Here is a 15,776-nt window from a genome sequence, read left to right as displayed (position 1 = left end):
TTTGTCAAGGTGAAACATGCAAGTGATTTGGTGATCTAGTCATGTCTGAAGAGAATTTCGGTGCTAGAACAGGTCCAGAAACTCATAGGTGATGGGTGGTAAGAGGAAGAGGGAAGTTGTATCAAAACATGGAAATTTCTTTCAAAAAGAAATATCCCAGGAAATAAAAAAGGTAAGCTCAATTTTGCTTGTTATTTCCATCACTAACTTTAATTTCCTTTCCTTTTGTTAGGTCTAACACTGCCCTGGTACCACTAGAGTTCTGAAGGATGATAAAGAAAAATCTGAATCTCATCACCCAACACTTCTTAAACATCAAACAGATGAGACTACTAAAGCTAACACTGACAAAGTACAGCAATATTGGCATTGCCTAACCTCCCATCCCCCTTAAAACAAATGAAAAAAATTAAGTTTGATTTTTATTGCTATTTCTTATGCATGAAAGATGAGATAGAGAGCCAACAAGGGAACAGCTTTTTCTTTATCACTGTAGTTTTTTTTTCCTTTAAGTATTTTTTCTTCAATGTCAAATACCTCTTCCCTTATGAATATGGAAATGAGCCTTGGAACTTAAGGGAGACAGCCAATTTAATTTTATAAGCAAAAATCAGCCCCCCCATTTTCTTTCCTCCTTGCAAAAACACAGGCACTGATGCCAATCAGTGACCAATACATTGACCTTTCTCTAGGCTCTGTCTTGTAGTCACTAGGAACGAGTCTTGGCTCTCTGCCTCTATTTATGTAGTAACCTGCCTCAGAGCTATTTTTATCTTTTATTTCTCTTTGTGCTTCACAGGTACTGTGTAGGACAGATTCTCCCTCTCTGCATGAGATGGGAATAACAGATGACAGTTTGGCAACATAGTCTGGCATAGTAACTGTGTCTGATTTCTCTTCCTTATATGAACCTGGGATTTCTGTCTCTTTGTAGTCTACATGTTAAAGAAGAAAATCTTGGCATCAAATAATATTTACCGTATAAAATCTTTAGTTCAAAGATCTATGTCTACAAAGATATATGGATATAGATGTGTAAGTCTGAAATTATTATTTCATCTGTGTAGGAATCCCTTCCCACAGGAAAACTCCTTCCACTAAAGCATACCTGCAACCAACCCATAATTTTAGAGAGCTGCCTAGGACATTGAGAGATTCAGTGAGTTGCTCATTGAGCTCACACAAACAATATATGTTAGAGGAAGGATCTGAACTCAGGTCTTCCTGACTGTAAGATTTGTACTCTGGGAAATGGCCTCTTCATAATAAAAGTTAGACTTTGCAACTTAAGACTAATTTCTATTTTAATTCCCGTGAAATATTGCATATGGTCAGGCAAGTATATTAAAATGTCCAATAAAAGACTGGACATATCAAAGACTTTCGCAGGTAGGGAAAATATAATGCTACGAAGTTTGTATGTACCCTTTCCCTTTTGGCAATGAGAAATTCAGAGTATGATAGAGATAAGAATTAGATGTGTGATGTCCCTGGCATAGGGAACCCACTGATGAAGAGGCTCTCTCAATCAATTCAGGTTAACATCTTCTCTCTCAATTACAGTTTCAGAGGGTTGCCTAGAGCAGTGGTACCAAACTGAAATAGAGATGGGGGCCACCAACACCCTACACAAGGATCCCTATGGGTTGCATATTGACATAGAAAACAAAATACTAATATTACCTATGATCTATTGTATTTTTATTTTGCTAAATATTTCCAAATTGGATCTTAATCTAGTTCTGTATCACCTGGGAATGTTGCAGACTTCTGGCCTAGAGTGACAAAGATTAAACAACTTGCCCAGGGTCATGTAGCCAACAAACATCCCAACTGAGACTTGAACCCAGCCCTTCTGACTCTGAGGCCAGCTCTATATCACTATGCCACTGCTAAAGGTAGCAATAATAAAATTTGGAGTATGTTTCTAAAAAGCTCAATACTTACTCATGAGAAATTCAGAGAAATGAGAAATTCAGAGTACATTTCTTAAAAGCTCCATACTTACTCATTTCTGCAAATAGCTGTCTTCTTTCTGCCATGTTATTTCCTCTTTTCCCACTATCTTCAATCATTCTATGGAACAAAATGATTACAAGGTATTATTATCCTCAAGCTACTGAGGAATTCATTTTATTTGGAAATAAATTCATAAGCCGTATTTACTACATAAACACAGAAAAGGCATTTTTAAATAAAACTACATTAAATAAGTATAGCCCCTACTTTTCATTAACTGGAGAAACTCCTGATGTAAGCCACTACCTACATATTTTCCATATATGATTTTGTTATGATGTTTGGAGTCAAGTCAATAAGCATTTATTAAGCACTTTTCAGGTACCAGGTATAGTGCTAAGTGGGCAGCTTGGTGGTGTGTATGGTAGATAGAGTGCCAGGCCTGAAGTCAGGAAGAATCATCTTCTAAGTTCAAATCTGGCTTCAGACACTTATGAACTGTGTGACCCTGGGCAAGTCACCCTATTTGCCTCAGTTCCTCATCTGTAAAGAGTTGGAGAAGAAAATGGCAAACCACTCCAGTATCGCTGCCAGGAAAACCTCTCATTGGGTCACACAGTTGGACGTGATTGAAAGGACTGAACAACAACAGTGCTAAGTGCTGGGGATACAAAGAAGGTCAAGGAAAAAAATGAAAAAGAATAAAAGAAAACCCCTTCCAGTCCCCACTCTTAAGGAGTTCACAGTCTGACTAGGGGGTGGGGGGGAGGGACAAGCTACAAATGACTACATACAAACAAGATATATACAGGATATGTTGGAGATAATAAACAGAGGGAAGCTGGCAACATTAAGGGGTATCACAAAAATGCTCCTTGTAGAAGGAGTCTCTAAATATAACAACAATGGAGTGTGCTGTATCTGGAAAGAGAGGAAGACCCAACTACCTGTGTGATCTTCGACAAGTTACTTTACTTTTCTGGGCCTCATTTTCTTCATCTGTAAAATAATGAGATTGGACCATATGAACTCTAAGGTCCTTCTTAATTACAAATCTGTGATCAGAGGGTCCTGTATTTCACTACATAAAGTTAAATCACGAGCCATACACAACAGTAGTCAAACATGGAGGAAAGGGGCAGTTAGGATAGCTTATGGTATATGCAATTCCCTTAAAAAAGAAGAAAAGAAACATTGGGTTATTTCGTTGCACCAATCACCAGGACTGAAGTTGCCGTCTGGAGCTTTTATCTACCTCCTGGCTTCGCTGGCTTCCTTCCAGTCTTAGACAAAGTCTCGCCTTTGCAAGAAGTCTTCCTTAATCATAATACCTCTCCTCTGGATATACCTTTTTTGTACAAGGTTGTTTGCCTGCTGTCTAACCCATTAGACTGTGAGCTCCCTGAAGGAAGGGAATGTATTTTTATCTTTCTCCTGTGCTTAGCACAGTGCTTGGCACATTGCTGTTGTTTGTTGTTGAGTCATTTAAGTCATGCTCGACTCTTCATGACCCCATTTTGGGGCATACCTATTTATAAATGCTTGTTCATTGACTGACCGATGGAGCTGGGGAAGGTTATGAAAACGTCTTGAGGAGGATGGTGAGGGGAGAACCGGCCATTCATGTCTACAACTTGGGAAGTCCTTGTATAGCATTGTAAAAGGAAACTAGCAATGGGGCCTGTTAATGAAACTTACATTTGATAGCAAATTTGACAGGTTGCATATTGTCATAATCCAGAACCAAAATTATTCTTCTCAGAGAAGACTTAAGAAATACTGGTATATTTCACTTGAGCTAATGTACATAAAGCATTTTGCAAGAATTAACATATTTCTACAAAATAAATATCATCTATGATAATGATGATATTAAAATGAATCTTCTCTCTGGCTAAATTAACCCAAACACCTCTTTCCAATAAATATATAAAAGATAGGTACAGTTACTATCTCCTCTAATGTTCACAAATAGTGTAGAAGAGTAATCTCTTAATATTTTTGATTGTGCACCCTACCACCAAAAATATTTTTGAGTTTACACTCCTAATTGCGCACATTTCCTTATTTATAAATTTATAATGTACTACTGTCTAATAATTGTTTACATGACAAAACTTATACAAATATTAAAAAATATTAATAGTGAAATAAAGACAAAATAATATTTTGCTCCAGCATCAACAGGGAGTCACTAGAACTTATGGAATAAGGAAATGACATGGGCAGATTTTCATTTAGGAAAATCACTTTGGCAGCTGTATGGCTAATGGACTGGAACAGAGAGAGATTTAAGGTAGAAAGACCACCCAGGAGCCTAGTGAAATAGTACCGGGAGAAGTGATGGAGGTCTGAACGAGGGTGGCAGCTCTGGGAGTAAAGAGAAGGGGAAAGTTTGAGAGACAGGGAGGTAAAAATGACAAGATTTAGCAAGTAACTGGATATGTGCAATAAAGGAGAGTAAAAGTCGAAGATGATACTGAGGTTATGATCCTTGGGGTCTGGAAGGATGATGGTACCCTCACAAGCCCTGTCCTCCATGTTTGACTACTGTTGGGTATGGCTAATATTTTACTACTCGTGATTTAACTTTACGTAGTAAAATACAGGACCATCCCATCATAGATACATAATTAAGAAGGACCTTAGAGTTCACATGGTCCAATCCCTTAACCTTATAAGGATAAGATAACTATGATAACTAGAAGATAACTATAGTCACTTCCAAGTCTAAAACTCTATAAATATACATATATATACATATACATAAATACATACATACATACATATCTTAAGAATAATCCAATTGAAGACCTTTGAGTGCACATGTTAGGGATGGGAAAGAGATAAGAAACTAGTAAAGAAGACAGTGCTTTTCAAATCACATTTACTTAATAAATATTTGTCAAATGAATAAATGTTTAAAGTAGTTAAGCAGGCAAGAAAGACACTTGGCAGGCTATTGGAAACAATAGGGTAAGTCACATCTTGTGGTTTGCCAGTCGTTTTGTAAGGCCCTTAATGGTTTGCCTCCACAAGGGAAACACACACACACACACACACACACCCATTCCAATAACAATCTAGGAAAGAACAATAAAGCAAATCTGAACACTGTATGATTACAATGATCGAAGTTAGTCCTGAGACATAAGAAAATTTATCTCCTTTCATTGGTTAGGTGGGGTACTATGAGAATGGAATGTTGCATATGTTTTGAAAATTTGGTTCTTAATGTTTAACTGTTTTTTTCTTCCAAATTTTAAATCTTTGCTACGAAAGATGTTTTTAAAAATATGAAGTTACAATTACAAAAGAAACTCATATTGCAATAGTTATCAAAATATAGTTTTTAAAAAAGAAGAATCTCAAGTTCACAGACATAAAATTACAATTACAAAGGAAACTAATTGTGTTGAAACATATTTATCAAAAGTAGGAGTCCCTGTGTCTAGAAGGAGCTTAAGGTCATCAGGCCAGAGAGTAGCCAATCTTCACAGAAACCCAGAGCAAATAAGCTTTCCCATGGGAAGAGCTCAGCTGTAAATTAATGATGGCATTTAATGGGGAAAGGAAAAGCAGGAAAATGAATCTGTGGATGGTGACCTTTTGAATATAGCCTTGATCTATGCAAAGGCACCAAGGCTAAGTACACTTAGTACAGTCCACGGAAACTGGAGGAAGAAGTTTTTTCTCTTCTCTTCTGTGGCAGAGTGTGGCAATACATACATGCCAGCTGGGGGTGGGGGCGGTGTCTGCAGGCTTCAGTCAAAAGGATAACATTCTCCCCATTGTTAGGGCAGTGAGGCCTAGCATTAGTGTAATCTAACAAGATGTAGGAAATATGTATATGCATATGTATGTATCCATTCCCATTTTCTTTTTATGAATGTGTTAATTTTTAGGATTTTACACTAGAAAATTTATTCCTTGTCCAGAAAAGTAATTTGGATAAATTTGCATATTCCCATTTAATCAAAATTTCCTCAGAGGTGCTCATCTTAATTTTATTCTTGAATGTCTGTTAACTACATCCCTTGTCTTTTAAGGAGATATGCACATTTGAGATATTTATTAGGAGAGGCAGTCTATGATACCTGCCTAGTAAAAATATAATAGCGAGCATTTAGGTTTGCAAAGTGTTTTACAAATATTATCTCATTTTATCCTCACAGCAATCCTGTGACGTAGGTGCAATTATTATCTCCATTTTACAGATGAGGAAACTGGAGCAAAGATTAAGTGATTTGCCCAGGGTCAAACAGTTAGTGGGTGTCTGATGCTGGATTTGAACTCAGTCCCCAATTAGTATATAGTAGACTGGTCTTAAAGGGAACTTGGAGCACTACTATTTGCTTTCTTAGCCTCCGTATTTATTTATTTATTTAATTTTTCTTTTTTTTTGCCTAGGCAATGGGGTTAAGTGACTTGCCCAAGGTTACACAGCGAGTAGATATTATGTGTCTGAGGCCGAATTTGAACTCAGGGCCTCCTGAATCCAGGGCCGGTGCTCTATCCACTGCGCCACCTAGCTGCCCCTCTCCGTATTTATTTACAGAGGTTTTTAACCTTTTTCTGTGCCATGAACATCTTTGGTCATTCTGATGAAGACAATGGATCCCTTCTTAGAATAATGTTTTTAAATGTACAAAATTATAATTATAAAGGAAACTAATTAGATTGCAACACAGTTATAGAATTACATTTTTAAAAAAGTTCACAGACCCAAAGTTAGGAGTCCATGTGTCTAGAAAAAGCCCTGTAAAGACCCTGGTTGAGGGGGTAAGTAGCCTTTGGTCAACTCTTTTTAGTGGATAGCAGGAACAAGAAAAAAGGAAGGGATGGAAACATAAAATAAGGCACAACCTTCTTTAATAACAGGAATTCTTAAGTTTTTGTGTGTGTTGTGTGTGTCTCTTCGTTAGTCTGGGGAATCTAATAGAAGCCTTCTCAGAAAAATGTTTTTAAATGTATAAAATAAAATACATAGGATTGCAAAATGACGTATATAAAAAATACTTATTTCACTAGTCTCAACGATCAATTGTTTGAAATGAAAGCCCCCTCACATAGGCTGTAATTTGAGTAGCAGAAAATTGTTTTTTAAAAGACACAATGCAAAGTAACAGAAGTTGTACAACACAGGAATTGCAATGAATTCTACCTTTTTGCAAACTTACCATCTCTCTTTACTAATTAACTCAAGGAAGAAACTATCTTTAGCTACAGAATAAATGTTAGTCTTCTCATCTTAGAAAAATGGGTACTTTCTGAGAAAAAGAAGGAAAAACTCAGCAGAGTGAAATAATTGAAAAAGGTGTCATTATAAAAAAAAATCAAAGAACGCAATTTTCATTTCACCTCTCCCCATGTTTCCCAAGAAGAATCATTCTTAAAATTAAATTGAGATATTCATATATTTTCCATCTATCATATTTATTAAGAATGCAATGGAAGAAACAGGATGCTAAGGTATCAGGTTTTAAATGTAGAGACTGTTTTGAAACAGGTGAAGCTATAAATCAAATAATTAGCAAGCATAACTGCCAGCTCCCTTAATTTCGAATTTATTTCTGATCAAGGGCACTGAAGAGCAGGATACTTGGTCACGTTTCCTTTGCCTTTAAAAAAGACACAAGTGAGAAACCCACAGGAAGGAGGAGCCCATGTACAGAGAGAAATTTTCCTGCTGAAATAACTAGAATTGTCAAGAAGCTATGCTTATGACAAGAGCTGTCCAAAGTCATATGGAGGAGATGAAGTAGAAAATAACCCATCTGTCATGATGCCAATGCATGTCATAAAGCAGGTTGCTTACCACAGGGCCTAATCTGGTCAGTTACTACAGATCCTATAGAAATGTAAGTCTCCTGCCATCTGTAATCCTACTGCAGCATTACAAAAAAAAAATGCAAGAAAACAAAAAGAATTAATACCACTTGTCTCTATAATGAGTAAACCAGTAATTGATCCATTTGATAGAAGCACACAGGACCATAGATTTGAGGTGGGGCCTCTGAGGCAATCCAGTCCAAAAACTGCCCGCCCTTCATCGATGAGGAAACTGAAGCCTTGAGAGATTAATTGATTTGTCCAAGGTCACACAGGTAATAGGAGGCAGAACCAGAACTGAAACTCAAATCTTTAAACTTCAAATTCAGCACCCTTTCCATGGTCCCATAGTGCCTCCTTCCTAGATATCATCGCACCCAATCATGCAAGACACCCAAGTGTGGCTACCAAGTCACACAAGTTCATATCCTTAAGTCATCCTCACCCTTGGCAATCCTTCCTTCTCCCTCACTGGCTCTATCCAATCCATTGCCAAATCTTATCGATACAACTTTCACAACATTTCTCCCAACCATCCCCTCTCTTCACTCACCTGGCTGCTCCCCTAATTCAGACTCTCATCCCTTCTTATAGGGACAATTGTGACAGCCTCCAAACTAGCCTCCCTGCTTTCAGTCTTTCTTCTCTATAGTTCATCCTTCACACAACTATTAAATTAATATTCCTAAAGCATAGGTGCGATCATGGCAAGATTTGCTAAAAACAAAAACAAAAAGAAACACTTTAATAGCCCTCTATTGCCTGTAGAATAAAATACAAATTCCAGTTTCACATTTAAAGCCCTCCACAGTATGAGCTACCTTTCCAGATTTATCTGATATTACTCGGCTAATACACTCTTATGTTCCAGCTGAAATGGTCTATGGCAAACACTTCTGGGGAATTCATTATTCATGCTAACTATTTGAACTGACTGGGGAATTCACTATTCACACATGCTAGATGTACTTGCTGTTCTCCAAACTCAACATTTTAGGCACTTAATCTGTGCCTTGCACTGGCTGCCCTCTATGCCTCTAATGGACTACCTTCCCTGAACCTTTGTCTTCCATGAAGTTCAGTCAGATGACATGTTCTCCATGAAACCTTTCCTGTTCCCTTAGATACTAGTGCCATCTACCTTTCTAGCAAAGTACATGTTATCAGCTAGGGCTATAGATAGCTTGAGGATTTTCTTTTTGTCTTTGCATCACCAGTTCCTAGTACAGTGCTTTACGTACATCTGTTGAATTCAATTGGACCTAAGTTGCATCATCTGTGAAATAGGAATAATGATTTCTGCCTTGTCTCCCTTCCTAGGCAGAGGAGGAAGATGAATTTCAAAGGCAGGTGACATCCATTGTGGCCAAGTACCCAACGAAGTGCTTTAGGGGAGAACCTAAGCACACGAAGGTTTACAGTTCTTCCCTCTCCCGAAAGACTTCCTTGACTTCTATCCTCAGGAGACAAAGCCTATACTAAGGGGAGGGAGGAAACTAAGTTGGAGGCAGTTAGGTGGCATTGTGGATAATTGTATGTTGACCATAGAGTGGGAAGATGTGAGTACAAAACATGCCTCAGATACTTCCCAGTTGTGTGACTCTGGATAAATCACCTAAATGTTTTCTGACTCATCCTCCTCCTCTGTAAAATAGAAATAATAATATTGGCCTCAAAGGGTTGTTGCTGTGAGCATCAAATGAAGTAACACACTCTGCAAACCTTAAAGTGCTATATAAATGCAAGTAATTAATATGATTATGATTACTGCAAGAGAGAGCTTCTCGGGTCAAAACATAACCCCCACAGTTAGGATGAGGTCAGGGAAAAGTTTTGCAAGAAAGGGAAGCTCAGTCAAGGAGAGGGGATTGCCTTCTTAGCAGTAGCCTCTGGGGGCTAGAGTCCTTTAGGTAATGAGAGGCCCACTGCAGTAAGCTGGACAGAAGAGGATGCATTCTTTGTCCATGGGAATCCAAATTTAATATTAAACCACCATTTTTCTTCACCACAACTCAGTGGATCAAGAACTATTTTACAAATGAAGAACCTGGTATTCAGGGAGTTTAGCTGAATTGCTCAGCTCCTTTAATTAACCTCTGTTTGCCTTAGTTACCTCATCTGTAAAATGGAGACAAGAGTAGCACCTACCTCCTAGGGTTGTTGTGAAGATCAAATGAAAATAAGATTCTAGAAAGATGGTGGAGCAAGGCAGGAAATAACCTGGCTCTCCCACATTCCCCAACAAACAATCTAAAATAATGCCTCAAAGCAAACTTTGAGTGGTAGAAATAATTAAAAGTCAGGGTAAAGCAGTTGTTCTCTTAAAATAGCTTGGGAGGATCTTAGCAAAGACCTGACCTCCAAGGGCCTCTGGCCTGATTGAAGTGCAGATACCTCCTGATACCACGGAATCAACAAACAACAATGGTGGGGGGGGGGGGAGAGGGGAGTAGTTATGTCAGTGGCAGCCTGGACTTCAGAAACTTTCACCTACAGAGTGTTTGGGGGACAAAAAAATGTGTCATTTTGATTACATTAAATTGAAAAGGTTTTGTACAAATAAAACCAATGTAGCCAAGATTAGAAGGAATGCAGAAAATTAAGGGGAAAATGTATAGACAATTTCTCAAATAAAGGTCTCATATTTTGACTATGTGAAGAACTCCATCAAATTTATATTTATAAGAATATGAGTCATTCTCCAATTGATAAAGTCAAAGGCAATAGTTCTGGATGAAGAGATCAAAGCTATACGTTCTTATACATATGAAAAAATTCTCTAAATCATTGTTGACCAGAGATTTTCAAATTAAAATGACTTTGAGACATCTCACACCTATCACATTGGCTAGAATGATAGAAGGGGAAAATGACAAATGTTGGAGGGGATGTGGAAAAATTGGGACACTAATATACTATTGGTGGAACTGTAAACTGATCCAACCATTTTGGAGAGCAATCTGGAATTATGCCCAAAGAGTTATAAAACTGTGTATATTCTTTGGCCCAGCAATACCACTCTGGAGTCCATTTCCCAAGGTGATTAGGTAAAAAAGGAAAAGGCCTCATATGTTCTAAAATAAACAAACAAATTTCTAACAAAGATCAAATGAGGTAATAATTGTAAAGCACTTAGCACAGTGCCTGGAGCATAGTAAGCACTACACAAATGTTAGCTATTATTATAATTATTAAGATGATCTCTGCAAGCTTTAAGTCCTCTGATCTTATGACAATCTATGTCTTTAAGGCGTTCACAACATATTATCAATTTTGGATTTGGTCTAAATAGAATGATTTTACATTTAAATAATAACCTCTTGGGTTATAGCCTTCACACATGCTTTTAATAAATTGCTAACAATAAAATAAACATTTCCATCACATGTAGATTGTGAGAAATTTTAAAAGTAGGTTAGTCTAATGAATACCATTTTTCATATGTTTCATTAACCTGGTTGTCATTTACCAGTACAAGTCCATCAACAATATTCTGGCAAAGATCAGTTGAAAATGTATTTAACTAAGTCAAACTGTTATGCTTAGTATTTTTTGGGGGGAGGGGGCTAGGCAATGGGGTTAAGTGACTTGCCCAGGGTCACACAGCTAGTAAGTGTTATGTGTCTGAGGCTGGATTTGACCTCAGGTCCTCCTGCATCCAGGGCCGGTACTCTACCCATTGTGCCATTTAGCTGCCCCTATGCTTAGTACCTCTTTATGGGAATTTTCCATTTTCTTTCAGGAGTATACCGGAAATAATAATGAAAATAATTTCCATCTTCTAGATTTGTATAACCTCCCACATAATTTAAAGCCATAAAGACCTTTTTAATATTATGAGAAGTATTTGGTTACTTAAGTCCAAAAGCAGACAATGTGCTTTAAGAGACATGTTCTTCTTCCATGTCTGATTTTTCTTTCCTTATTTTGCTGTCAGTAGATTAGAAGAAGGTTGGAGAAGTCATGAGATGCTAGGTGAAGCCTGTCCTTGCAGAATCACCAACTCCAGCAATCCTTACATTGAGTAACTGGAACAAAGGGCATTTCAAATCTCTTTTCTCTTTTAATGATTTATTGGTGGCTTATGAATGCCTGCTTCCATTTATGTTAATAAGGCAGACCTCTAATATGACTTTCCCAGATTTACATTCCAGCCCTAATCTTTGGCAATATAATAACAATGTGTTCTGGGCTCTTTCCTGGGGCTAGAGATAACTGCTTTGCTCTTCCTTGTTTTCACTTCATCTACATGAACCACTGACAAGGTAGGAAAATGTTGTTCCTCAACTTAAGTGATTGCATTAAGCTGTGATTCTTCATCTTCAACTCTGCTGTTTCAAAAAAAAAAATTTCATCCTCCTATTTCTACTGGTCTTGGGAAAAACACTGTTTTACCATAATATGTATCATCACTTTCCCCTCCCAACACACACAGACATGCTTCAAAGAAGTTCCATCAAGTTTGATGAGGACTTTAAAGAGCCTGCCTGCCTCATCTGAGGCAAAGAGTAAGGGACCTTTAGGGTCAGAAGTCCCATTGTGCCCATCAAAATAACCTGACAATGCACTTTAGGCTAAATATATCTATTATAAAAAGTTTTAGCCAGAACAAACATCTGAACTGACAAGGGTTATGCTATTGTCATAAACACACAGCCTATCCTTCCAGAAATGGAGACATTCCAGACAAATGCAGAGAAATTACTAGGCATTTTTGACAATTGGTAATATTTTGGGTTAGAGTTTGATTAAATTCAGCTCAGTAGACATTTATTAAGTACTTGCTTTGTGTAAGGCCCTATGGTTGGTGCTGAAGATTTTTTTTTTTTTATTAGGTGAGGTGAGGGAGAAAACCAGAGATGTTAGTGGTGTCCAAAATACAAAGATCAAAATGCAAACAGTTCCTGCTCTTAGAGATCTTACCTAGTACTGGGAAATCCATCATTCAATTAGTATTTATTAAGCAACTATTGTATGCCAGGTTCAGTGTTAGCTGCTGAGTATAGAAATACAAAGAATGAGACAATCCCTATGAGTAAGTAAAACACAAGGTAGGATATAATAAAGAGGGTGAAGGAGAGACCATAAAAACTGCGTTAGGAAAATTAAAAGAAGGAAAGTACATTAACACTTGGGGGATCAGGAAAGGCTTCACGGAGGTGGTAGCACATGAGCCAAGCCATGAACAAAATAAGTTTTCTAAGTAAGATTTTTGAAAGTATGGTTCTAAGAGGCAGAGGGACGTTGAACATCCATGGTGAAACAGATTGGGAACAGAGAAAGGAGCTATAATGCTGAACTCAGGAATCATGAGAAGAACAATTTGGATGGAATGTAGTGTGGGAAAGGAAATAACATGAATGAAGTCTGGAAGCGCAGGTGGAACCCAACTGGAGAGTTTTTAATGCCTCGCTGAGGAGTTCATATTTTACTCTGGAAGTAGCAGGAAGTCATTGAAAAATTTCAAGCAGGAGATTAGCATGTTTAGACCTTGATTTTTAGGAATTTTAATTTCACCATTGCATAACAGATGGATTTGAAAGGGAAGGCTTCAAATAGGAAGACAAAAGAGGAAACTCTTATAATAGTTGCTGTAAAGGTACTTCCAGCTCTCTATCCTATGGATTTAGGAAAAAAGGTTAGAGCTGGACATGTGTTTGTGTGTATGCATGCATATATACCAAATGCACCTGCACAAAAGTGACAATTTAATCCATCGTAGCTGAAGAGATCACCAAGGGAGACAGCGTAGAGACTAGGACAGCACCTTAGGCACATTGGAGACTTCTGCAGTGAAAAATACTAATAAGGGATCAGAAGGTAATGTGGTGTCATAGAGATTATATCAAAGCCCCCTCCTCCACAGTGTCAAAGGAGAAGAGACTATCTAAAAGGGGGTCATCAAAAGGATCAAATCTTATGGCTGGTTGAAATTTAGTCACAGAAAATACATAGGGGCAGCTAGGTGGCAGAGTGGATAGAGCACCAGCCCTGGAGTCAGGAAAATCTGAGTTCAAATTTGACCTCAGACACTAGCTGTGTGACCCTGGGCAAGTCACTTCATCCTGTTTCCCTCCCCGCCCCCCCAAAAAAGAGAGAAAATACACAGCATGCTTTAACTAACATATAGATTATTACTAACTACCAATAATCAGACAAATGCATGTTCCCTTAATCTCTTCATTCTCCTGGGACACAAATCCAAAGAACTTATATTAATTGTCATAGAAGGAAACAAAGACAACCACATCAAACAGCACCATTTCATTCAATACTTGTGTATCCCTTTGGCTCTGTTGCATTTTACTATTCTAAAAATGAACAACAATACTGTCAATATTGACAATACTGTCAATAATCAATTCTGTTCTGCTCTACTAGAACAATGGATCAGTGTCCAGATAATCACCAGCATCAGTGGGCTTCTAATGTGGTTCAAAACAGACTCAAATTTGGTAATAAGCTCCTGGGTAATTGTAGGGTCAACAGATAGTTGCTTATTTTCTACTGGCTCATAATTCTTGCACCTGCATTCTATTCTATTCCCAATAACAGTAGGTCTGTTTTTCTCTTCCACCCCCACATCCAAGCACACATTACTGTTTGACTACTTTTGTTCATTAATCCCCTAAATGGTCTGGTTTAATTTCTTTATACAAACTTTCATTATCCTTTCCCCTACCCCCAACAGTTCTGGAAATATTAGACTCTGTTTAACTGTTCTTACTGAAAAGCTTAAACCTAGAATTTTGAACAAATGGTTAAACTTCATACTAACTATAAACTTAGGTTTTAACAAGGTGGAGAGTATTTGGTATTGATTAGGACACAACATGATTTCTATACAAAAAAGACAAAATTATTACATACTAACTTAAGAAATCTCACATTGTTTCCTTTGCAAGTGCCTACTCTTTTAAAAATAGCAAGAACATTTTAGGATTACTACCTCTGAGACTCTAGGTTAAGCCACCTTATCTTTCAAAGCCTCAGTTTCCCCCTATCTAAAATGAGAAGTAGATGGGGCTGACTAGATGACCCCCAAGATCAACTGTCACACTGAAATTCTGTGATTTAAAAAAATATGTATGATCAGATAACCATTCTGTCTTTCTAACATATATGAAATGCTGGTGTTTCATATAGGATGGTATATATTTATGAGTGAGAAGGGCCAATCAGAACTGTAAAATGGAGTTACTACTACTTGCACTAACTAGCTCACAGTTTTGTTGTGAGGAAAGTATTCTATAAACTGTACCACGCTAGATAAATATTTACATGAATTCTGGTGGCTATCCAACTATATTTCTGAATCCAACTACATGCAAACTGTAGGAAAAATTAACCTAAGTAAGGTGTTTCTTCAATCTTCTAATATCTCTTTTATTCACTATATTTAATACCTCCTGATACTAAAAACCTGGTGGCTTTTTTAGTGCCTTTTCTGATTAGTCCCTCTTACTCATAAATATATTTAAATGATCTGTTCAAAGTTTTGTAGCTAGTAAATGATTGCTTTAGAGCTAGGATCTCAAGACATTACATATTATCGTAACATCTTGTTATAATAATTTTTAAACACATACTAATTAGCTCATTTTAAGCCTAGAGGCTATTAGAATGGGTTCTAAATCTACATGGTTTCCTCCTCTACAGTTTTAAGGACATTTATTTTAGACCAAAAACTTATGAGATTAATCACAATTGCTCTGCGCACCCGGTTAGGAAAATAACATTTAGACCATAAGTTTCTAACCTTTTTTGTGTCATGGACCCCTCTGCCATTCTGGTGAAGACTACGGACTTTTCTCAAAATAAATGATTTCATTCATTGAAACATTTTTCAGTGAAAACAGTCTGTTTCTAGGTACACCTACTGATACTATTAGAGCTATAAAGAAGCTTGGTCCATTTACAGCTTCAACAAGATTTGGAAAGTGTAGCAAGAGGAAAAGGAGACATGGAATTTGCAGTGTATTTCA

General features: G+C 37.3%; 1 protein-coding gene across 1 annotated transcript in view; it reads right to left on the bottom strand.

Moving 5' to 3' along the window:
- The window catches only part of LOC114053898 (dystrobrevin alpha-like), a 339,518-nt gene that overhangs the window by 165,790 nt on the left and 157,952 nt on the right, over positions 1-15,776 (bottom strand). The window contains 1 exon segment of the mRNA XM_027877016.1: positions 2,009-2,076. Coding sequence (XP_027732817.1) covers positions 2,009-2,076 — 68 coding nt within the window.

The sequence above is a fragment of the Vombatus ursinus genome, unplaced genomic scaffold, assembly GCF_900497805.2.
Source record: "Vombatus ursinus unplaced genomic scaffold, bare-nosed wombat genome assembly UNPS02014812.1, whole genome shotgun sequence".
Classification (NCBI taxonomy): Eukaryota; Metazoa; Chordata; class Mammalia; order Diprotodontia; family Vombatidae; genus Vombatus; species Vombatus ursinus.
The sequence above is the reverse complement of the archived record's forward strand: the minus strand, read 5'-3'. Positions and strand labels throughout refer to the sequence as shown.